Source organism: Leptosomus discolor, chromosome 6, assembly GCF_034619465.1.
Source record: "Leptosomus discolor isolate bLepDis1 chromosome 6, bLepDis1.hap2, whole genome shotgun sequence".
Classification (NCBI taxonomy): Eukaryota; Metazoa; Chordata; class Aves; order Leptosomiformes; family Leptosomidae; genus Leptosomus; species Leptosomus discolor.
In genome coordinates, this window is record NC_141396.1 from 24,810,427 (window position 1) to 24,836,370 (window position 25,944).

The following is a 25,944-nucleotide window of genomic DNA, read 5'->3' on the forward strand; positions in this document are numbered from 1 at the left end:
TTGCTGAAGAAAAAGGAGGGACAGCTCTATCTATATCTTTGTTGTTGATATTTCAGATAATGGTAGAGGTGGTAGTCAGCTAGACAATTCATACGTGATACTGGATTAGATGTGGCATATGTTCCTTCTTGGCAAGATGGAAACCTAGGGTAAATAGAGAGGAGGAGGAGGAATACTGGGGATGTGAGCGTGAGCATGAGGGATATAGTTTGAGAATTTGGAGGTGAGGTAGTGAAGAAAATACAAGGTAGGTAATCCAATCAGAAGCCAGATTCCACTAGATATGTTGTTCTGGGAAATGGACTGTTCATAAAGGTCCAAGACTTTAGGTTAAGCTAACTTTGTTAATATGAAACTAAGTACTTTCGAATTCTCAAGGATTTAAGGGCTATTTTATAGCCTAAAATGGGAAATCTCTGTGTGTTGTTTTTCTTCTTTTATAGCACCAGATGCGGATTTCATCATCTTGTTTAAACAAAGGATCTGCATATTCTGTGCCTTAGCATAGACTGTGGAATTAGTCTGCTAGGATAGCCAGATATAGTAAGGAAAAATACTTTTCATATCTTTGGTGTGATATCTCTGCCCTTTCTGTCATCTTCATACTGTTCCGGTTACACAAAACTGGTTTCAAGAAACACATTTTTCCGTTTGTGTACCTTAATGGAAGATGCAACAAAACTAGGAATTGCTTAATTTTATTTAATAAGATGATCCAGAAGTCAAATGTAAGTGCTTCTTTCTTTGGCTACAGACAGACAATACAAAATAGATGTCTTGGTGAGTGGGTTTTGCTTTGATTACACTGTTTGCATGTATTCTTAAGATATTACCCCTGGAATCTCTTGTATATACAACTCCCTCCTTCCTCTCAGAATTTGCGTAATGTAACTACAAAACATGATTCTTGTCTGAAAAGTATACAGTGACACATTTGATTTGCAGAGCTCTCCAGAAGTTGGAGAGTTGTAAAAAGAGCGATGTGCTTTCCAGTGGTTGGGATGAAAAACTTGAAAACTTCAATTCAATTTTACAACTTGTTTGTCATGACTATGGCTTTATTTTCCTGAAGGTGCAAGCAATTAGCTGTGTGGATTTAGCCATATACTTGGTATCAATACTCTGCACTGTGTCTACAGAGTGATCAGTGTCACATTGAGTGCTGCATGGTAGGATCTATCTAACATGGTTCTGTAACACCAAGCCCAGGGGGGACTAGCAGCATGAGCAGCAGTTTGGTTTTGACAGCAGAATGTCCTTGTTGCTATTGATTGGGTTGTTCAGTGAAGTGAAAAAACATTGATCCAGCTCTAAACTGCTAGTTATATGATAATCCTGGAGATGAATGAGTATCAAGTAAAGTATCACTGGGGGGGAGGTGGCATGGGGGGAATCCAATACTTGGTTTTTGTGTAGCTAGTAATAGGCTAATGATATTTTTAAAATAGATGTTTTATTATCTAGATCTGCACTAAATTAAATGCAACTAATAAATATGAAACAGAACTTTCTGTACAACAGATGTAAATAGTGGGAAAAGGACATATGTTTCCTCTCTCTAATTTCCAAAATAGTTCTCTGTGTGTCTCTCTAGTCTGTGGCACTGTAAATAATGCTTGTATCTGCTTTGGTGATGGAAGGTGGGGGGGTTACTCTTACTGTATTTTGGTGTCTGATTGGTGGGTGATTCTTACACACTCACTTAAGGAATGGGACAGGCATCTTGAGTATGGGACCCTCTTCCCCTGTCAGTATTTGATAAATGTCAGTTAAGGGGAGGACTAAATGCCACTGTTCTATTGCTTAGCCTGTGTTCTGGCAGCAGTAGTGGTGAATGGCTGCACCTCTGTGTTCCTGGCTACCTGAGTGTTGCTGGTGCTTGTTCAACTTGGGATTGAACATGATTTAGCTTTGAGGGGTGACAGCATCTCAGACGGTTGTGCTTGAAACACTATATGCTCTTGACTCCTTGTTACCACTACAGCTCACCAGTTTATAGGATTGTGGTACTAGGGAGTAGGATTAAGGGGTTTGCTTTTCCTTGCACTGCGTACTTGTTTTCTACTTCCATGAAGTTACACTTGCACAGAAGTAAGAATGGAAAGATCCCGTGTGGAGATCTTAATTTCTTTGTGCAGTGTGGTCCACAGAGCCTTCTCTAAATAAACGCGCCAACTGTAATTTACACCAAGAAATCATACTGGCAGAACAGACTGTAGGTCAGACTTTCAGAAATGCTGAAATCCATCCTACTTCCATGTCTGCTTCTGTCTTTCCCATGCCCCTAAAAGATTTGTCTCCAAAGTGCTTGAATTGTCTTTGTGCATGAGCTTTAGAGATAGCAAGTAATTTTGAAGACAACTGATTTATAATCTGCTGTTTTTAAAAAAAAAAAAACAACCAACCAAACCACCTCACAGAAAATATATTCTTAAACAAATTAGTCAGCTAGTGGTGGGATATTTTTCATTGTTGTTGATTTGGAGGTAAGCGTTGCTTCAAGACTTAACAAGTCCACACTTTCCTACAAGAATGTTGCAGTCTTGGTTTTTCACCATTGTAGCTTACTCTGGGCAGGCCATGTTAGTTAGAGAGAAATCCACACAACCAGTGAAGAATCCTTTGTCCCAACTTGTATCTGGTTTATTCAAAAATTCAAATGGTCCTTAGTGCAGGATATTTGATAGCTATTACAGTGCAACTGAAGAGAATCTATCACAATGCTCAGTGTGCAAGCTAGAAGTTGGGGAAGAGGTTTTTGATCTGAGCAAGTGGCTTGATTGTGATCTACATCTTATTTCAATGGCTTGTTTGGAAAGCAGATTACTTTGTAGCATGTGGTGCTGCATATATTGTCAGAAAGCAGTTACTCTTCTCTGATAAATCCAACAAAACTGGAGTTACTCCAGATGTTATAGTAAAACTGAGTGGAAACCAAAACATACCAGGCTCCTCTTATGGATAGAAAGGGGAGGGAGAGAGGAAGAGGGGAGACCACAAACTGCAGCATGAAAAATTGTTGTCGAGTAGGCTAGTGAAATAGATGCTGATCATATCTCTTTCTGTTGGCAGCTGGAGAAGGGGATTTGGATTTCATCAGCTGGACCATGCCAGGAAGTTATTGCATTAACTTTATCACTTGCCAGAATTTAGCAGTTAGACATGAGCACTCACCTGGTTTAGCTGTGTAAGATAAGATTGTGTTCTGTATCTGCATATCATTGCTCCTTTCACCCTACTGAACTTAGCTACCAGTAGGGATGACCAGACCAAAGCAATTGCTCAACTATCTATTGCATTTTCTAATAGGATTATAATTTCAATGCTTTAATTTAAACTTTTGGAATTTTTCATTTAACAAAAGAGAAACTTGGTTTTGACAGTGAAGTAAAATTAGAGGGGGGAAATAAGTCTAAAAAAGAGCTGATTGAAAGTAATATTGTCTAATACACTGTGCATGTATTTCGTTCTTGGAGCATTTTTTCATAAAAAGCTGCTTTACAGTTACTCTGGTACTCAGTTTTTAGACACTTGATTAAAAGTGTGAAAGGTCATAGGTTTTACTGCAGTACTGATATCCAGGGTTAGAGTACATATGAACTTGGTCTCATATTTTCGTATTTGACATAATCCATTTCTTTGTGTCATATAAAGATTATTTATTTGTTTACAAAAATATTCTCCTCCCAATAATCATACAATTTTGTATTAAAAACATACTTTTATTGTTAGTCTTGCATTGCTTCCTGACCCAATACACCTTTTTGGGTATAATGAATAATAAAGAATCAAAAGGCAATGGTAGCTTATTAGTGGTAACACCCATTTTACTTCTGTAAGTATGTTTACCTCTTCCAGGAAAGTGTTGTCATAACTATGGGTAAGACTTTTTCCAGCCTTTTCCAAATGAGGATTTTATAAGCCTAAGCATTGAACATGGCTTGTACTATCACTTCTGCCTTTTTTTTTTGATGCTTGTGAGTGAGCAGATCACATGTTATTTTAAAAGTTTCTTCACTTTAAACTGTTACTTAAAGATGCATCCAAGAGACACATCTTGTCATGTTATTAGTGGCCTGTTTTGGGAGAGTTATATTTGTGTCAAGCTTAATTCTCCTTACTTTTGCAATATGCTTTAGTGGCTTCATGGAGAAATTAATGGTACTAAGCCTTAAAGAGGAAACAGTGATTTCAGCATTGCTCCTGTTCTACAGTACATTCTCTTGCTGTTTCCTCTTGGTGTGTTTCTCTAGTGCTCTTTTGTCTTAACTGTCAGATATAACAGTCTTCCAAGAAGGTTAATGTTGACAGGAAAACTCCTGCTCTACCCCGCCTTACCCCCCCCTTCATTATCCTCGAATTTACTACTAAAGCATGATCATTTGCTGATCTCATCTTAATGTTTACTCTTGTGTCTTGCTTTATAAACTTCTTGTGATCAGATTATGATGATGTACTTAATTGAGAAGCTAAAGTGGCAAATCAGTGTAAGTGCTTGGCTGTAGTTGTTGTCCTTAGTATCAAAATTGTGATGATTATAGCAATAGAACCTGTTTGCATCAGTTTGCATCCTTATGTCTTACATGCAGAATTTAAGTGTATGCACCTGTGTACACTAAATTTCCTCTCTTTCTCCCTGGCTCCCTGCTAATTTAGATATAAACCAGTTCTTTTGCCCATGTTGTATATTTTTCTTGCTCTGTTCTAGTTGTATGTAGTTGCGGGATTTAGAGTAACACCACATTAGATCAATTTGGTATAAGTTAAACCTGCACATTCACAGAGTTTGTTCAGCTGTTTTATTTCTAGCATTAAGTATAACTTATGATTTGTGATTAGGTTAATGGTCCTTAGACAGCAGTGGTAAGAGTTTGCAGCTCTGGCATGCTGTTTCTTTTGCAGAGCTACAAGCAGGCTTAAACTGCTCAGGAGGCAAAACAACATCACAAGACTTCAGTTCTTTCCTTTGAACTCCTATTTATGGGTTTACTTCTTAGAGGAGATGAGTAGTGTATTTAGAAGGAAATACTGATGGACTTAAACTCTCAACATGTATTATGCATACTTCATAACATAAATATTATAGACAGAACCTTTTTTTATAATCTGAATTTTGGAAATGGCCCTTTCATGAAATGGGGACATCTGTTAGAGATGCATGCTCTTTTAAAAAACAGTTTGAGTGGCAAGTGTATTTTCAAAAATGTGTCTAATGGGCTTAAGACTATTTTTGCTACACAGAGATGCTCTTTCTAGCATTAGTTACTTCACTTGCTGAAGTAGCATAAGCTAAGCTTGAGAACTTCTGTCTTCATAAACTATGTATGCTGAAATGATGTGTTACTGTGGGTGACAAATGCTGGATGACTTTTGGGCCCAGGAACCTATTTTGGGGACTCTGGGAAATTCCCTTTCCCATGGTCAAAACTGAAATTTGGGATTTCTGGTGTTCCCCCCCCACCCCCCGATCACATGACCAAATACTTTAATTGATTTTTCTTTACGGACTACACAGTCCATACAACTTTTATGCATACCAAATAGGCATCTATTCTTACAAATATGTGAAAGGATTTGATTGTCAGATGATCACTTTTCAAACTGAAATAAAATGAGGGCATCTCCCTTAGTTCTTCCTAATATATCCGAAAGACTGGAAGGGTCAGTTTAAAAAAGAAAGGTGTTACGTTTTTTGCTGTAAGACAGGGTGGGATAGTCTAAAACTATGAATAGCTTGTTAGTTTGTGGGTATGTTGTCTTGAGAATAGAATTGCTTTAAAATACTAAACTAATGTCAAGGGCAAATAGTGACATTTCTTCAGAGAGATTCTGCTTGTTTGGTCTCTGAGCAGACTGAGTACAGATGAACGCATGTTCACTAACTCTGCTAAATTACAGCATCAAATGAAGACTGACAGTCACTTCTAAACTGCTTTATATTGTAGGTGTCCCAGAAACTCATCACTCTTGACAGTTTTTGCAGTTTTCTTACTTTTGTTTTCTGTGTACTTAGGGATTTGGAGTGGGGAGGAAGTCCCTTCTGTCTCTGTAAACTTGTAATCTGGAAGCTGAAAAGTTCTTGGTATAACCACTGCTGAGAATGAATTAATATTAGTTTCTTATGTTTACTTTCTCAGAGCTGACACTTTCGGGTATTACTGTGCTGTAGGATTCTCGCCTTTTGTTTTTCTCCCCTCACGTATCACTTACCATGACACACTGACTTCTTGTGTGTGCAGAACTACAGTCCAACTGCATATTCAGCCCCAGTTCAAGGGATAGAGTCAGACCCTCTAGGTGCTGATTCTCTCTGGTGGTATTTAAGTATTGCTACAGTAGGAAAGAACAGCCCTTAAGTTCTACAAGCAGCACTCGGTACTCTCTTCTAGTCTCTCTTTTTTTCTTTTTTTTTAACAGTGATAACTATAATCAGCTATCCAAAGACAGTGTGAAGGGAGTCAAATCACAGGTCCAAACCAGAAGCTGAATCTCTTCATTGAATTAGTATTCCAGCAGCTATTTCTAGCTTAATTCAGATGCTTTCAATTAAATGGGACACTGAAAAAGCTGTAAAAATGCCCTGGTACATTGTTTAGTATTGTAGCCAAAATACAGTTAAGTGGGGGAATGAGGGATTAAGTAGTGCAGTAATAGATTTATGCCCCTGTAAAACAAGAGTTGTAGCTATGGCTCTGAAATCTTAGGCAAGCCTGTCAGGTGGTACCATTGTGATCTGCTTGCTGATAAGTTGTATATGATTCTTATTTCTGTTTGAATTCAGAGATTTCAAGCTTTCAGAGAACGTGGTTGTGACAGTAGAAGGATTTGTTTCTGCAAAAGTCAGGAGGCTGTCCAGAGAGATTGTTGAATCTCCTTCCTTGGCCATGTTCAGGATTCTGTGACACTGTTTTGTCGTGTTTCTCTGTTAACCTGACTTGACATCGGTTTATTTTTTTACTGTGAATATCTCTCTTCTGGACACACCATAGAAGTTCTCTGTAGTTCCTTAGAGGGAGGATTCAACAGAGGTATTCTGGGGAAAATACTGTGAACTTGGGAGATAATGTTTTCAGGAGGCTGTATAGATTTGTATGGAGAATGCCTTTTGCCTAAGCTGATGGCTTCAGTGTTCTATTCTACTTCCATTCCACCTTTCCCCTCCAAGCAGTGCAGATCCTCTAGAGGATGCTGTGTAGATTCTGATGGGGGGGAGGGGGGCAGACATTTTAGTGATGGTCTTGCTTTTTCCTAGAAAGCAATGCTAGAACAGTGACTGTTGTGTGATTAGGTATGATTATGGGCAGGAGAACAGCATTTTCTCCCTGTAAAAAGAAATCTTAGAATGTAGAAAAAGACTCTTGTAATGTTTTATTTCAAATGCGGTTATGGAGAAGATTACAAGATGCAAAAAAAAGTAACAAATACAAACTTGCCAGATGTCCTGACTTTTCTACTTCCTTCTGTATTTGTGGGTGTTATCTGTAGCTGTTGTGAAGGAGTAGATGGTGTTTTCTTTATCTGTCCTGTTTGGGTTTTTTAAATTTGAAGAGATGCAGATCTTCAAGCAGAAATTTGTGTAATTTTAGTTTAAATTTTCCAGACCTTAAATGGTTTTTGTGCTTAAAATCCATTCTTCCTTTTCCCTATCATCCATAAGACAACATTTCATATTGTGAATGCATGAAAGATCTCATAATTAATGTTGATGTTTTGGGGATGTTACAGTGCAACTTCTTTCTCCTGAGCTTCTGGGAGAGAGATGATATTAGAAAACACTTAGAGAATCATGATATTAACAGCAAATTTGGCTTATAGGTGCTGCTTCTCTACTGGTAGCTTCTGGTATGGAGGTGATCTTTGCCTCATTTTTAATGCGCAAGGTGTATGGGGTATAATACGTAACGAAGTTACAGGTTCTCCTCTGTCTCTTCCAGCACACTTTGAACAATAAACCTTACTTCAGTGAATAACTGTCAAACTTATAATTGTGCTCATATGAATACAGAATCATTAAATTGAAATTATATAAATAAAGTGTATAAATCTGCAGGTTGTGTAGGCTGTCACTGATAACGGGACTTGGAGAGACCTTTTGAGAGCCTTTTTTTCTTGCAGTAGAAATTCCTGACTCTTTCAGGGTGAGGTGATTTCTTTTTTTTTTTTTTTTTGTGTGGGGGGGAATAAGTTTTCCTAATCTCGTTTCTGCAAGAGGAGGGGCTGTAGCCCCCATTATGAAAGCAGAAGCTAGAGAGGCTGTAGTTGTGGTGCTCTTCCTGAGTGCTTTTTAACTGTATTGTTACCAATTCATTGATGGTCAGGAGAGAGCTGAGTTGTATTCAGTAGTTGGTGGCAGCAGAACTACAACCTGTGAATTTTCCCAGTGGAAGGAAAGGATTTGCTGTCCCTAAGAATTTAGTATGTAGCAGAGAAATTGCTGAGAAACCTCTGTTACCACAAGCTCATTAACTTTGCTGAACAGCAAAGTACAGGTATGTTACAAGTGCAAATTTGTTTTCTCAGGTATAATGAAACTTCAAAAGCATTTAAGAGGAATAGACTGTGTAAGCCAATGTCATAAACCACTCACAACATGATTTGTCTTTCAAGGAAAATCCTCTTCAGAATGCATTACTTTGTTCGTTAGTATGCACTTCGTGGTCTTGCTTAATAAACTCAGTCTAAATGAAATCTGTACTTAGCATCCAGTAACATTAAGTGTTCTGTCTGTGAAGAAAATAATATTTGTTGTGATGTGAAAGTATTTGTCCCTTCTGCCTGCTTTCAAGTCACATGGTGAACAATTTGTGGAATTACTGCTATAGTGCATCAGCACCTGGCAGGTGCTGTGTGCAGGCTTCAGTTCTCCTAGCCAGCCCCAGAGAATGGTGCTGTTCTCTCTGCATAACTGAAGATACTGAATATAAGACTAGTAGAAATATAACACCTTTACAAATGTCTTAAATTACTGGAAACATGCCCTCTTCCACCACCTGCCTCTCCTCTTTTTAATGGAAGAAAACAAACTGGTCACAGTATGAGTATATGTATTAATATGTAGCTGTTTCATAGATTTACATTGGGGCTGGGGGGGGTTGTGTGTCATAGAGCAGAGTTGTATGTTTGCATGTTTTGTGTTGTGAGTTAGGTAGCTGCTGTAAGCCCTTGGAGGAGTTGAAATTAATGCTTCTGGAATATCAGTCTGATCTTACACCCTCTCCCCCTTCCCACCCTTTAAATCAACTCTTCTGTCTGCCTTCACAGTCATTATTTTATCAGTTAGAATGCCTTGGCCATTTCAGGTTTGAATGCACTATTAGGGGGCCTACGAGGGGGGGATTAAAAGTAGGTTACGAGTAAAAAATTATTTTTGGCTTTCCTTGCATTTCTGGTTTTCTTTGTATATGTTTCTGACATGTAATTTGAATTAATCACATATTATTCACATATTAATTTATTAGCAGGTTGGAAATGTAAATCTGAGACTGTTTTGCTGAAATACAAAAATGATCTGTGCTTGATCAGAGTACTACTAGATCTACCCCAAATGAGAAATAAACCCACTGTTGTTAGAGGGAGATTCCCGATCTCAAGTATGTGTCACAGTTGCATGATGTAGGTTTGTGTTTCTGAAGTTCTATCGAAACATCATTTCAAGAAGCAGCCTGTCATTTAAAAAAAATAAGGAAGATTAGAGTGAAAAGTTGTTTTCAGTTGCTGAGTTCACTTGATTAATGTATTCTGGCTTTTAAGCTTTGCTGTGTTTTGAGTAATAAAATTATACAGGGGTTTTTGTGCGATACTAATATTTTCCCCTTCCTTTCCCCCCCTCTTTTTCTTCCTCTCGTCATGTTTTGTCACTGTCATCTTTCTTCAAGTGTAGATTTATTTCTCATACGAATTGTTGTTTTCTTTGGCAGGAGCTACAAGAAAGTCTGTGTGAAATTATGTAATGTCTGAAAAGTTATGTTCATGATTAATTAGCCTATCATGTAACTATTTTGGTGTATGTGGAATTACTAGATCATACTTATTATTTATTTGGCAGTGGTAGAAGGCACTCTGGTCAGAGCAAGTAAAGTTAGAGTGCTTTGTATTAACTATTATATACATTACCTGATTACATATGGAACATGAAATGTATGTTGCTTTTACTGGTCAGTTAATGTGAACCTTGTGTTTGGGTTCTAATAAATTTTAAAGGAAACTAGCTTGGGCTGCCAGTTTGTCTTATTTCCCAAATAGTAAAATTTATAGTTGTTTCCTTAAAGCTGAGCACCCTTTAGAAGGCATATTCAGAGAAAATTTTGCAAGAAGTTAAAAAATAGGGGAATGATACATTATATCCGAACTGCATTGACATTAGTGACAGAGCTGGCAGACAGTGGAGTCAAGATCTCAACCAGAACTTTTAAGTCTGGAGAGGAGTTTCTGTACAATTTATACTGCAGGGTTAGGGTGGTTTTTTAGTTTGTTTTTGTGTTTTCAAGAAATCTATCCAGTACAGTTAAACTATGTTCCAAAAATTTCGAGGTGTAGATGTTGAGTCTTTCAGATGTTGACTTTGTTAGCAAGACTTATTAGTAATGAAGGCTTTTAGGTTATATTGTAAGCATCAAAGTAGAGAGAAAAAGGGCCTCTTCTGTAGGTTGGGTTATATAGAATTCTTTATAGTCTATTATTGAACTAAATGTTGTTTTAGACAAGTGGTTTTCAAAACCTATTCTACACTCTTTAAAAATTCTGATTTGCATCACTTAATTGATACTTCACAAATGCTTGCTTTTTGCAAAGCTGAGGGAGATACTGTGCTCATTCTAAATGTAATTACTCAATTAGCTTTGCTGTTAAAAAAAGACCCCATGTAATTTTTTGTTTTCACTACATTGGCATTCTTTCTTACGCCATAAGCATGGATGCTTAGTTGTAAGCATTTTAAGTAAATATTGGCTAGTTAAGCCACCAAAGGACAAGAGCTGTAAATAATACTTTGATTTAGGCTGTTAAGAATAGTGGTATAGCAAATCTTGCTTGTGCCTGGTCCACTGTCTACTTCCTAGTTCTTATTGGTTAGGGAAGATACTTTCCCACCCTAGCCTATAAGGGAGCTGCAATTCTGATCCCTACAGACTATGTAGAGTCTGTAGGGATCAGAATTGCAGCCTTCCTTGCATGACATCCTTTCCCTGAGCAGTATGGCAACTTAATGTTATTGGACGGAGAATGGACTCTTGGACTTAATGGGATTTCTTTAATACTACAGATTTTGAGATAGTGTAGAAGATAAATTAAAACCAGCCTGACAAGATTTGTTTCCAGAAGCCATGCAATACAAGCTGCTGCAATAATATTTGCTCCCCCCCTGCCCCCAGCTTAGATGTAATCGTTGAAGGCAAATCTCAAGCCTGTTTCCTTTAAGAGACTTTTTCATTTAACTTTATTTAATGGTCCTCCTTGGAAACTTTTCTAAGAAAAGCTGGTCTCATTTGAAATACTTGTTTTGCTCTGGCCGTTTGAGCTCTGGTTTATGTAGCATGGCTAGTTAGCAGTGCTTCATTATATTCTAATGGAGGTAATTTTACTGTATGTGTAAAATGAACTACAGTAATCTGAGTTTTTAATTCGAAAATTACATTTTGATTTTGGGGAGTAATTTCCTCACTGTGTGTCAATATTGATCATTGCCTATACATACAGAGAAGCAGGGACTAATAGAGCAATCTTTCATATGTTTGAAAGGCCAGCCTCCTGGGTAATTCCTTGGGGTGTAGGGCTACTTTGCCTATTCACCTTTATTATCCCTCTGCTATGGATTTCAGCACTTGATCAAGTGGAAAAGTTGCTATTCTCCTAGGTCTTCTATAAAACATGCTGCATGTGTTTTATGGATCTGGTGGATTTTCAGTGGCGTTGTCTTGAGCAATGGCTTGTAAAGATAAATGCCTGCAAGTGATTTCAGTGTCTTGGCTGTTGAATAAACTGCTTTGCTCGCAAGAATAAAGTTCAGTTCCTGTTGGGGTGGGGGGGCAATGAAGCTGTTAGTATTTAATCAGCTATTTGTCCAGCTTTCTCCTCCTTCAGAAAGGAGTCCAGGAATTACTTTATTTTTAAATAAATAGATACATGAACAATAGATTTTTATTAGTTGTAATGCTTTGTAGCTCACCTGGTAGAGCAGTATCTTAGTGACAGCGTTTTTACCAAGTCAAAACCAGTGACTTGGCAACAGGAAGGTCGATGGCCTAGCTGCTGTCACTTGTTGCCCATAGGAATATAGGTGTTTAGCTATGTTACTTCTGTACTACTTGGGCCTCAGTAAGAGAAGTGTTGTTTACAATGATACTATTTATATTACATCTGCTCTTAAAATAATTGCTAGAGAAGAAAGGATGTCAAGTTATATGCATGTGTAAAAAGTAATTTTTTTTTTTTTTAAAAAAAGGTAGCTCTATTTAAAGCCTTCATTTCATAATCACATCAGTGGAAGAAATCTAGAGAGATCTTGTAATTCCGTATCAGATCCTGGAATTTTCAGCCTTAATCATTTTGCTTTGGTCCTATTATTTTTTGTTTCAGGTATGTGAAGCAACTAGGCAGGACATTTCTTGACTTTGCAGGGAAATTCAGATGCTTCATCTTGAAGTAGAATGGGACTGTGCTTGTTTTATTTCAAATTGCATTTCAAACACTAGCCCAGTCTCATAAAGCCCTACTTCTGTGTTTAGCATAGCACTACTCAAATCTAGCTAGCGCCGACGGTAAACTTGCCCCAAAGAGTAAACTAAATAAAATATGCATATAAACAATTTAATATGCAATTAAACATTTTCCCTGAGCAATTAACATCAAGACAACTAATAATTATCCTGTGTCACACTGCAAACATATTATATACATTTATGTAGGGTGACTTTGGTAATAAATTATGAATAAAAATATGCTTGTGTACAAACATCTGAGTAAACGTAATATTGTGGCAATGAAGTGTGTGCTTTTCATACTGGAGTTTATTTAATCTACTTGAAAGCAATAATTTTCCGCAAAGAATATAAAAATTGACATGCCCATGGGATCATGGTCTGTGAATTGGAGCACTGCTTACCTGCTTGTGATTAACTGGTTTATCCTAGTTGCATTGCAGTAACAAGTAGAATTTGAAGTTAGGAAATGCAATCCCATTCAGACAACTGCATGTATGTGTGACAAAAACCAGTGGATTCCATTCCAAAAATTCTTGAAATCGCCTAAGCGTATGAAGAACTGATATATATGAAGAATATGTGGAAATAAGAAGCGAGTGATGAGCAGAACTGTAGAAATCTCAATACTTAGGTGATCAAGTTTACCTCTGAATGAATACTCAGAAGTATACTTAAAGGTGAAAGGTGAGATTCTTGGAAGGGTTACGTATTAATAATGTGGATGTTGTGTGTTTTTTAACTACCTGTCATCAAATACAATGGATGGCATTGTGGTTGATGGTATAGAAGGTAAGGTCATGATAAGGATGATAACGATAGTTGTTTAAAGGCTTAAGTGCATCATTTTTGTGACAGAGTGCATGGCAAGTAACAAAGGTATGATGCTCTTAAGACATCTAGGTGGATTTAAAGGATTGTTTTTTGAGGGAAATGTGAAGAGTGAAAACTCTCATTACTTTGGAAAAAGAAGAATTTGAGCTATATAAAAAGCAAAGGTATTACTTGGAAGATGACATACTTTGACTACTGATTGCTGTGGAAGGAGTAATGCAATTTAAGGTATAATCTGCTTCGTTGGATCTGCAGTAGTGATTTGGACTTGATGATCTTAGAGGTCTCTTGCAACCTACTGATTCTATGATTTCACTTTGGTCTACGGGAGTCAATGAACTACTTCGGAGAGGGAATGAAGGAAAGCAAGCCTGTTGAGGTTGTTCTGTGTGCCAGATTGAAGAGTTTAATTTGGGGGGAAAAAAAAGTAGTCTTTTTAAGCCAGAAGCTGGAGTTCAAGGTACGTAGATTTTGAACCACTTGCTGGTCTTAGAGTAGGTGAGTAAGGGAATGGAAAGGATGAAGCTTGGAGTTGAAAAAGAAGAAAGTTTTGGAGCCCTTCTAATTTTAGCTGTTATTGAAATATCCCTTCGAATGAGTTTGAAGACATCAGATTTTTTTACATCTTGGATGTAAAGAAAATGGATCTGAGTTACCTTTATATAAAATCTAACTTACAAATATGTTTTGAATTAATTTCCCAAGGGTACCTTGCAGAAGGTGAAAGAAGGGAATAAACCAAATAGTACTTGAATGTGGACTTGAGGACCATTGTCTACATGCAGTACTGATGGCGCACTTAATAGTGACAAGAGACAACTTTCAAATGTGTATTCCTGAAGAGAATATATTGCCACAGGTGTCAAAAACATAGCTGAAAAGTACTAAACTAAACTAACTTCCTGCCCATCCACCCCACCGTGCCCCCCCCCCCCCCCCGGCCTTGGTCTTTTCACTTGAAAACCACTGAAGAGACAAGTTTCAAGGAGTCTGAAAACTGCTTGGCCCAGGGTTAGATTTGGACATTGTAGGTGATGGTCATCAGAATTACAGGAAGCTGCAATTAGAAAACTGCAGTGTACATAGGATATATTTACAGCTTGAGCTATTTATAGCCTGGCTGGTAAGCACAAGTACCCCATAGTGGCAGGATCTGTAGTTGGGCTCTAATCTCACAGTGGAGAATGCAGAAGGGGGGATTTATGGATAGCCTTCTTCATAGCCCAGTTACATTAATAGCCTTGGCTAAAGGACTTTATTATTTTAAAAACATTTGTACTACAACGATAATGCAAAGGCAAATAAATTTTTTTAAAATTTAGTTCCAGGTGCAGGACCAAGGCAGGAAACCCACACATGAAATAACAAATTCCCTCCCATTTAGGAGAGAAGAGCCACCTTCTCCTGTAGTGCTACCTTCTATAGAAATTGATGAAACATCACAGAAGGGATACAATTTAAATAAGTAAAGTAACTGAGTTCAGTAACGTATGAAATCATAGCAGGGCATATACATATCCAAAGTAGTGGTTTTAGGCTGTCTACAGTAGTCTTGTGTGTCTATTAAACTTGGATTATGGTTTGAAAGCTTCTCTTCTGTGAATGTAGAGGCTTTAGATTGATTCTGTTAAAAATGAAGGCTGAGCCTCCAGAGGACTGGGAGGTGTATCTGTGTTTTTTGAGCTGCTGCTTTGCACCCTTCTCCAGGGGGGTGTATCCTGTGCCTTGGATGGTGGTTTTTCAACAAAAAGTGAATTTTTAAGATTTTCAGTGTACATAAACTGCAAACAAAACATAAATGCAGGCCGGCTTATGTGAAGCTAATTAAGAGGACCAGGGCAAAGGAATGAAACTCTTTCTAGAAAAGGTATACGTGTGTGCATGTGTGTTTCTTTGGGAGGTTTTTGGCTTTTTTGATCAGGGTTGCTTCTTCCCTGTGTGTTGAGCAATATTTACTATGCAGAGCAATAATGTTTAGTTGGTTTCTTGAATACAGCTGAAGCAACTTTAATAAATTGAAATTAGTTTTGGTTTTGTTTCTAGTCTCTTACACTGTTATATGAAAAAACAAAAGTCTTGAAAGACAATTTGACTTTTATTATCTTTTCCACATTGCAAGGAAAAGAGGCATTTGAAGCCTGAAGTTGTGTTCTGTTTTTTAAGCAGTAATTGTTGTGAGCTCCCCTGTTCCAGGTTGTATTGTTTCCCAGTTTTGAAGAGGCAGCAGGAATGCTCCGTTCAGTAACTTAAGAATAGAAACTCTGTTTAGAAAACTGTCTAGTAGCATATGCCATTTTATGCATGTCTTCCTCATTACAGTGCTTAGTTGTGAAGATGCAGGTTAGGTTTTTGTCTGTTCAGTTCCATCAGCTGTGTGATGCTTGTTGACTGATGAGGTTAGTACTAAGGCACACAAATTGATGTTGAGAGCTGCGTTTGAGTGGGATGCGTTGTGTCCGGGGAGGTAGATGATGTATTTTTCCTGTAAAAGCTAGTTAAAGTACTCTAGGAGAGAAATTTCTAAACGTACAAGTTTGCATTGTAGGCTTGGCCGTATTTTTCAGGGTAGGAAGGAAGAGGCAAGTTTTTTCGGTTTTACATTATTTGGCTTTAAAAAAAAAAAAGTTGTTTTAAGAATATTACATGGAATTATTACATGAAGAACAATGAAAAGGGTAGGAATAGCTTACTGTATACTCTGCTACATTATTTCAGCTCAGGTTTGCAAGGGAACTACTGTGCCTAGGTGAACAGAGTTCTTAAGTCTGTTTAAGGAACTGTAGTTTTCTTACGGGCTGAGGTGGGAGAGTGCTCCCTCTCCTGCTGTTACCTGTAGAAATATGTCCATTTGGATGCACTTTTAGGAGTTTCCCGTCTCATCAGGCGTGCAGAATGGAAGTGAGATTCCCAGTTTTGAAGACGAGTCCAGAACATTGTTTGAGACACAGTCTTTGTATGTATGCCCTCACAATCTTCTTCACCAGTCATCTGCTGATTGCTCTGCGTGTGCACACAAAGTAGAGGTCGCGGACCTGCAGGAATGTGTTTCGAACTCTGAAATTTAGTATCACTGTTGCAGTTAGTTGCCTTTGGGGTCTGTGAATCCAGGAGGACATGAAGGGTTTTAAAATTCTCTGTTTCGGGTAATTTATGTACCTCTGACAGTTATGTTTTAGATCACAATTCACATACAGACATACCCTTTGAAAGTACAGGAGGGGGATGTGAGCAGAGGAAGCCTCTGTGTAGTAAGGAAATCAGAGTTTTATAGAGCAAAACAGACTACAAACCTGTATTCTAGCAGTGAAGATGGTCTTTTTGGGAGGAGAAGCTTCAGACTATAGCCTTTCCTCAGCACACACTGTTTATGTAATTTATTGGCTTAAAGGTGTAATAAAAAAATTTGGCACTGTGGACTGTCCTTTTTTCTTGGAACTGCGCTTGTATTGGCTTTTGCATTGTGCTCTCTGAATATGTAGGTGCTACATTAAGGTTTGTAGAAGGTCTAATGTTTTCACACTTCTGCAGTAATAGCCTGTCAGCATGGTTTTACCATCATGTGAGTTAGTGTGTACTTTTTTTACCATGTGATTGGTACCTGTGTGGTACTGTAGAGCTAACATGGAATCTGCTGGACAGTTGTCATTAAGAAGTTGTTTTTAAAAAATGTTTAGCTTACCTAGTAGTAACTGGTTCCTGAAACATGATGGATTTTTTTCAGATGTGGAAAGTAAACTCAGTTTTTTTACTCACAGAATGGGTGCAGTAAAGGGATTGCAACTGAAAGTACTCATAATGCCTTGCCTTGCTTTGTGACCAAGAACAACTGTTTCAGTAGCTGGGACTAGAAATTGGTACCTGTGACTCATTCAGGTTTTGTTTTCCAATATTAATTTTTTTAAAAACTCTATTTATAGATGCTGCTGATGGCATTTCTTGTTCAAAGACTACTTTTTTGAACTATGATGTGATGTGATGGTCCAAAAAAAAGGTGCTTTGTGAAAATGTAGGTCATCTGAGAAAGCAAACTTGCTGCTTCTGTCCGTCCTAAGGCTGTAAATAGTTAAGTAATTGAAGTAGGGTGAAGATTGGGACCAGAACGATGGATCTCTACTGAAGGTGTGGCAGTTTCCATTTTCAAGAAAATATGCCTCTCTATCCTATTAACCCTGAAATTACTTACATGCTGTTTCTGTTCAGAGAGTAATAGAGATCTAATACCTGCTTGTCATGCATAAGGGTGTGTCTTCAGCAGGTTGTCAGGTGATGTTGAGATGTTTCTGAAAAGGCATTGAGAAGCAGTTTTGGTTTACTGTTCAAACTTAAATTTCTGGGGACTGATATGAAACTTCATTTGTTCTAATGTGTATATAAAGTTTAATGAGACTGGCACTTAAAACCATAATTATGTGTTCACAGCTAACGCCTACCAGTTTTCAGACAATCTGTTTAAAGCCTCAGAGTGCTATTGCAATGCGAATAGTAATCTCCTTGCTTATAGTTGTGGGTAACTTTGCAGACTCAAAAATAAGACTTTTCAGGACTTAACAATGTGACTTTTTGGGAGGTGGGATGTTAGAACATCCTAAATGCTTTAAGAATTTCACGGGAATTAGAAGTGTAGTCAGATGAGCATGTAAATTCCACCAGCCCATAAACTACAGTAGGAAAAAAAATTGTTATTTTGGGCCTCACTACTTGAGACGAGTTCTGGCATGAGGTTACAGAAGTCCGGCTGAATTTATACCAAGGATTGGTTTTGTGCAGTGGCAAAGCCTGTTAGTTTTGCGGAATAGATAACTGTGATTCATAAAAATAAAATAATTTACTGGTTGCATAAATGACTTCTAAGTCTTTGCTTAAATATGGAAACTGCACTAGTTTAACTAAATGCTAACACTATGTTGTTGTTCTTAAATTAGTATGATTTTTGTGTGGACCGATCTCAGAGTTTGCAATATATGTCAAGACTGTGAGAAACCAGTAAGGATAGTGCGTCCTTACATGTTTCAGAACTTGAAAACTATGCTAAATAGTTTAAAAAAAAAAATTAAAAAAAGAAAAAAGAAATAATTACGAAACATTTCCTAAAGTCACCAAAACCAGTGTTTTTTTGTTATTTTTAGTCTCTATCTGTAGCACAAACTTACTAAGCATGGTTTTTCTTGTTTTCTGAAGTGACTGAAATGAAACTATGATGAAAACTTAGTGTACATGCATTAGTATAATTTTTAGTGAAAATGGTCTTAAGTGTTAGGATAATAACGAATTATTATTGTCTAAAATGGGTTTAAAACCATGAATGTTAGGAAATTACATTTTGGAGGTGTGCTTATTCTGAAACAGAGATGGGGGTGTGGGAGAGGTTGCTGTAGCATCCAATACTTTACTGACATCTTCGATGCTATAATTGAGTCCTTGCCAATCTGTGGACATGGGCATCCTTCTTAGGCCTGGAAACCTCACAGTATTCCTTGTGTAGCCCATGTTTGTTTCTAATGGCTGCAGTAACCAAAATCTGGAAAAACTAATCTCTGTTCTTTAATGCTCTGTTCTTTCTGCTCTGCCAGATATTAAAGTTGGATGATATTTTAGATTCTTTATGGTGAGTGATGTCACTCATGCATTTTCTCTTTTTCTTTGTTATGTGGTTGATTGGTTTTCTTTCCTTTTTCGGTGCTGTATCAAGTGCATGCAAGAGGATGAACTGTGGTGCTGTCCTTCACCTCACCTGCTGCACCAACTTGCAGTCTCATCTTACCCCTTCACCCACCCCCCCACCGCAGTTCCCCATGATTTGTTCTGCTGTTCATGGTGGGGTAACAGCTCAGAAATCTTCCTTCTCCCATCACTCAGGTTGAGGACAGTAGGCATACCGAGGTGAAGTCATTGATGGGTTTGCATTGCCCTCTTTGTGAAAGGCAGTTGCTTTCAAACTTGACCATCTGATGGTCTTCAGTCTTTCTCTCTAGACACTTAAGGGCAGGCACTTGAATATGATGCTGGTTCTGATAGTTTTGGTTTGTTTGTGCGGTCTTTTATGCAGTAGCGAAAAATCATTGTGTATATGGTATAACAGATTTTTGTGTGAGTAACTAAGCTGCAGGCCTTACTGCTTTCTTCATCTTTTTAGTGCCTTTTAGGAAGGTGGTACATTTGAGAACAGAGCAAGGGTTTATATATTGCCTAAAGCAGAGACAGTGGCTGGGACTTTTTTTCTTTTTAGTAAGCCAGTCTCTTGAAAACATATCTGCATAGCTTTTCTGATTCACACAGCTTTTATGACAGTGTTCTTACCAGCTGCAGTTAGTGATTGTCTATAGGAACAGTTTTGCCTCTACATTTTTGCCTGAAGGGAAGGGGGGATACATTTGAGACTTCCTATTATGAATGTTAAAAATAATGCCTGGTTTAAAATTTGTACTGTATGTGTAGTAGGATTAAATAGGTATCTCCTACCAAACTGTAATCATTCGTCAGTGTAAAGTAATACAATCTGTTTAAAGCTTGTATATGTTTGAGGAATTTATATACTGTATTTTAAAACATAATCCTTTCTTTCCTCCTTATCGTAGGAAATGAAGAATGTAAACTTGGGCAGATGATCACAGTGTGTACATCATGAGGGTTTCTAAGCCAAAATTACTCATGTCAGTAAAAATATTGTGATATGGTACTTCATTTTAGCGTTATTTAGAGGATAGATGGACTGTGGTCATTGGATATATGATGTTTTAAAGGGTTGGTGGTTGGATGTATGATGCTTGAATAAGTACTGTTCAGTTTCTAATTGGAAAGTAAAATAAAACCCCAACCTGTTTACAGGTGCTGAGTTGATGGACTGTTATTGCTCTATGGTATATATGTTTTTTATTATTTTTTTAAAAGAAAAAAAAATCCTATCGCCTGACTGCTTTTTGTGAAGCTTCAGTTTCTGAGCACAACTGCATGTTGGCATAAAGTATGGATTTTCTGCAAATTTGCCCCTGCTGCAACTGGAAATACAGTTATTTGAACAGGGCAGCCTTTTAAATTTAGATGTACAATTTCTAGTAACCTAGAAAACTAAACCCTTTTGAAAGTTGTAATTTACCTTGTTCCCAAAACTAAAGAAATGAAAGAATCTTCTCGGATTGTTAGCTCTGTTGAAGAAATAATAGTATGCTACTGGATTAGTGTTATCCATACCTGTCTTCAGTGACAGAGCAGGCACCATACTCTTTAAAATTTTTGTGACACAATTATTAATGCAATTCTTAAATATTAGATGAAAAAGTTGTTTTCTTTTTAAACTGAGGTTGAATAACAAGAAAAATATTACTTGTTCATCTGGTATAAAGTATTGCAGTGTTGAATAACTGGCCACGCCAGTTTCTGTAGGAGATGAAATGGAGTTAACCTTCCTGGTGTCTAATCGTTGTTTTTCAGAAGACAATGATACTCAATTGCTATTTTTATAGAAAGAAACTAGTGATTAAGAGATACAGGTAGGAGATGCACTTATGTTTAGATTATGTTCTGACTCAGTGAGACTAACCAAACAAAAAACTCAATGCAAACCCCACTTGTTTATCCAAATTGAGACAGTTATGAGCCAGAAATAATACTACCAGTATGAATGTCGTTCTGCTTTGACTGCACAATCTAAAGCAATAAAAAACCTACATTTTGTTTACTGTGCTGACAGGAATGTGTGTGTTCTTAACTTTCTGTAGCTCAGAGGTCAGACCCAGTAATACTGTTATTCATGTACATGGCTTCAAAATGTATACTGGAGCCTGTAAGTTTCTTGAAAACTTGTGTGTTAAGTGATAGGACTTTCAAGGTTTCTATTGTTAGGTTTGGTATGGGAACATCAGTCTCTGTAGCCCTGAACTACCCACAACCTTTGTCCTTTATTTTACCTTGTTAAGAAAAAAAAAAGGGGGGGGTGTAGGTGGATGTTGAAATAGTGGAGTAAGTGAGTGTTGGCTAATGGCTGTGTCTTATTCTAGAGCAAGGAAAAAAATCTTCGAAAGATAAATGAGATTGTGGACCTGGATTTGAATGATAGGTGATGTTTTGTAGATTATTTATCAGAGCGAGCCTTTCTGAAATGGCTAAAGCACTGTTATATCGAAGGGAAGGAGAATGGTATGTTTGCCATGAGGAGATTTTTACTGGATTCCACTAACAGAATAATCTTTCTTTTAAAATTATCTGTGTTAAACTTGAAGTAGCAGTTAAGAAATGTCTACAAGATGCTGCAAGTGAACAGTTGTGTTTGGATAGCTCCAGACCATTTTTCTACTGATGATTGTTGGTGTAATTTATGGTTTGTTTGGGGGTTTTTTCTTAATATTTTGCAGCAAATACAAGTCTGTTTAAAAGCATAATGATGGAACAGATCAGTTGAATTATATCATCTTACTGGCAAGAATAGTAACTAACTCATTTTCTTTTATTTGTTTGTGCGTTGCTTTTTAACTTGCAAGTGAAAAATTCTGCAGGTAATTGGTATATCCTTTCCCACCTATAGAATTACCAATCTCATTCAACGCCATCCTGCCAAAACTGACAAAGAACATCAATAAATTACTCTTAATTTTTTGAAGCATAACTAAATTGGAAATCTGCCAGTTTAACGTCAACAATTATTTTTGTCCAGGTAGAAATTTAATCGTTCAGGTCTTCATATAATCGGAGGTCTTAGTAAGACTGAGGGCTGCAGATTATGTTTGTTCCTATTAGTTAGAAGAAGGTAATACTACAGTTTCCTTTCGTGTTTGTGGACAAGAACAGACATCTCCATACTTAGAAGAAGTCTTTGGCTCTGGTCATCTTTTATGTATAGGGTATACAAGTATGTCAATATTCCAATAATTGGATTGTAATGAACAGTGGGCAGAGGACTTCTGAGGACTAAGCTTTCAGGAAAGTGCTGTGCCTTGATCTGTTTATATGGAAGTGGTTGTAGGCCAGGGTAAGGATACATGTGCCCCTCTTGGCTGGGTAGTATAACTTTACCTTGCTGGTGTCGGTATTCTTTAGAATCTGCTGCTTGATTTTAAGATGATCCTAAAACTCAGTAATATCAACCTCATTTTGGTATTTCTGTATTATGCTGTGTTGAGGTATGAGAGCATATCTATGGAACTGATGCCTTCTCAAGGATGCCCTTAACAACAGGCATTCCCCACTTCCCGGAACTGTAATGGAATACAGATTCGTAGGTCAGACAAAGATAGTCTGTCAGCTTTCCAAGTACTGTGGCATAGAGTGGAAATGTAAAAATTGAAGGTGACAACAAGAAGTAATTACTTTGATATATAAAACTAACAGCAGTGCTTAGTGAAATCTGGGAGCTATGAATTTGCAGAAGAAACCAGTTTAATTTTTGAGTTGTTGCGATACTAGCTGCTAGAAGCCAGTCTGGGAAGGTGCTCTGTTATTTGAGTATCCCACTTGAAGAAATAGTTGCACATGATTTTGTTTGTTACAGATCTGTTTACAGATACTTCTGTATAGGCACCAATACATTAATATTTTGGACGATGCAGGTAAGTAGTTTCATTAAAGCTCTAAAATTTACTGCAGAAACTGTTCTGGGGCATTTAATCTCTGTCACATATGTCTGTCACATAGTAGATTAGAGAGATGAGGAAGTAAATATATCTTAATTATTTATTGTTTCTCTGAAAAGCTCTCTGTATTGCTTCCAGGCATTGCAAGATTTGCATGGGTTTTTTTTATTCTGGTTGTGTATTATAGCTGATTGGAGTCATCAGATTGGAATGGATAACTGTTGATCTGTTGAATACAGTGTTTTTACCCTAAAATGGTAGTTTTGGAGGAAGGTGTGCGTTATGCTGGATGGAAAAGTAATAAAGCATGTCTTACACTGGAGAGTTATTTTGGAAGTTCCTGTTTCCCTTTTTTCTGGAAAGAAACTATACTGATCTGTAATAACAGCCAGTTTGCATCTTAATCTTTGAGCATTATTACATCTCAAGAACAAGTGATTGTGTTCTGGAGTTGAAATGGTGTATTCAAAAATAGTGTCCAAAGTTCTAATTTTTCCTTGTTTTTGTTAACACTGGTCTTGTATTGGAAGGGTTTACATGGGTTAGTATGCAAGATTCCTTATTATTGTCCAACTTAACATTTATGAAATACTTTAGGATAATAAACTTTGTTACTCCAAAGTTAGTAAAATGGGTGTTTGTTTTGGTAATTAATATGGACTACGAGAAAATGTCAAGTAAAAGTGAAAAAAAGACCACTGAGGCTTTTTGTGTGTTTCTCTTTTTTGCTGCCTAACTTTCTCTGTTTATTTTTGTATCTAGCCACGAGCTGATCCCATCCCGATATGTAGCTTTTGTTTGGGAACAAAAGAATCAAATCGTGAAAAAAAACCAGAAGAGCTCTTGTCTTGTGCGGACTGTGGCAGCAGTGGTAAGTTGGCTGAATTTACAACTACTTGAAATGTTTAAGTCTGTTTTTAAGGTATTAAAAATATTTTAAGCTTCTGAATGTCATCCTCTTTTTGGACATAGGTTGAGAATGAAACAAAACAGTGGTTGGAAGAGACTTATTTGTTTTACTAAAATGTTGTCATCTTAATAACTACAAATGAGAGAGATTAATTCATCTTTATGCTGAAGGTATAGATCTGCTGAGTAAGTTAATAGGGAAACCACCTTGTAAAGTACAAGGATTCTGTTATTGTTTGGAATCTGTTTAATCTGAAAACTCAGTTTTGCTTTGTGACATCAAATGATCAAGAATTTTGCCTGCACATATTTGCAACATTTCAGAAGCTGAAGGATAAGCATAGTAATAAAGACTCTGTAGCAGTCTTTGCTGTTGCATATCTTGTGTATCCAATTAATATTTTTAAAATAAAATTATTTTGTTACCTCAAGTGGGAATTTAAATAATATTTCAAATAACATACTAAAGCTGTTAGGCACCTGTTACTTGTCAGGCACGAGATAGTGACTCTACTTATCGTATATGTACCTTGCTCCTGTATTTTGCAGCAGCAATTGCAGACTCCATGTCGCTGTTCTGAATGCAACTGCTTCCCCTAAAGTGAGCAACTAGGTTAATTTTGAAATGAAATACTGCAGCACACTTGTGGTTTGCACAGTGCTTGCGCATTGATGATAGCAAATGTGTTCTTGGCCTAAGTTATTGCTGATTCACAGAGGGACTTGGCTAAGAAACCTGGGCAGATCTCTTTAGCAACTCTATGCCATAAAGCTTTTTCAGGCACAACTATGGAGTTCTGGATGTGAAAATTCTCTGATCAGTTTAGCTATTCTGAAAAAAATCCCAGGTAGAAAATAGCTTTATGCTGGAAGAGGAGTTATTTGGCCAGTATAGTTTCAGTTGAGTGGACTGCTTTTGTTTAGCTGTGCCAGTAAAAAAACTTTTGCTCCCAGAAGCTTACAGCTGCATTGAGAAGTATTTTTGATAAAGCCTTGCAATGTAGACCATCCCATCCCAGCTCAAAGATGAAATAGCAGTGCTGTTTAAAGTCAGAGGCTGCAACATCCAACTGCTTGGTGCTACCTCTTTGTGCTGTCATCTGGTCTCCTCTAAACTGGATTGAGGAAGAACTGTAGTTGAAATAGAACAAAATTGATCAGTTCCCCAGTCCAGCTCACTGCAGAGCCATACCAACTTTTATGTCAGAATGAAGAAGAGGGAAGTGCTTGGGAGGGAAAGGAGTAGAGCAGCAGTAGGGTCTGTGTGAGTCAGCATTGCTTTTGAGACCAATGAAAGTGAAATTATTGTTTCAGTGTCTTTGAATTCAGAGTCCATGTGCATCATCGTTTTGTAGGTGTGCTGAAGATTGTCTTGAGTACTGTGACAGCTACATAAGTACTTGAGTAAAAACAAAACAGTTTGGATCAAGAATGTGTTCTCAGTTAATCAGGATATGTTTTGGATTGTGTGGTTCTGAATCTGTTACCCCAGACAGATTCTTTGTATTTAAGCTGGTGTGGTTTTTAGTATTTTTAAGCAAATGACTGAACAGTGAAGTAAGGAAGTGGCTTTTTCACTCCAGTATGCAAAACCAAACCCCATAGATTTTAAACTGCCTTCCTTTAATGGCTTACAGTTTCTTGTATTTTCAAATCTGTATTCTAATATTGAGAAATTGAATAGGATTTGTGCTTGGTTAGACTCTGGTACACAGAGTTTACATTAATTAGGTGAGTTTAGCTATCAGCTATTCTTCTGTTGTGTAGTAATCCCCTGGTAGGTTTAAGATGCTTTAGAACTGGAAGTCTTGACTTTCATGGATCAGCTTCCGTTTGAATTAACACTGATACATTTTCTCTGCCTCGTTAAGACTGAATTATCTTTAATTAGTTCATCAGATGTATTAGATATAAAGAATGAAATGTTGAGACTGCCAGTGAGA

General features: G+C 37.3%; 1 protein-coding gene across 2 annotated transcripts in view; it reads left to right on the forward strand.

Moving 5' to 3' along the window:
* The window catches only part of KAT6B (lysine acetyltransferase 6B), a 105,766-nt gene that overhangs the window by 27,455 nt on the left and 52,367 nt on the right, over nt 1-25,944 (forward strand). For both annotated transcript variants that reach the window (XM_086467481.1, XM_086467482.1), the window contains exon 2: nt 23,855-23,963. In XM_086467481.1, the coding sequence (XP_086323607.1) occupies nt 23,855-23,963 (109 nt within the window). The remainder of the gene's footprint in view (nt 1-23,854; nt 23,964-25,944) is intronic.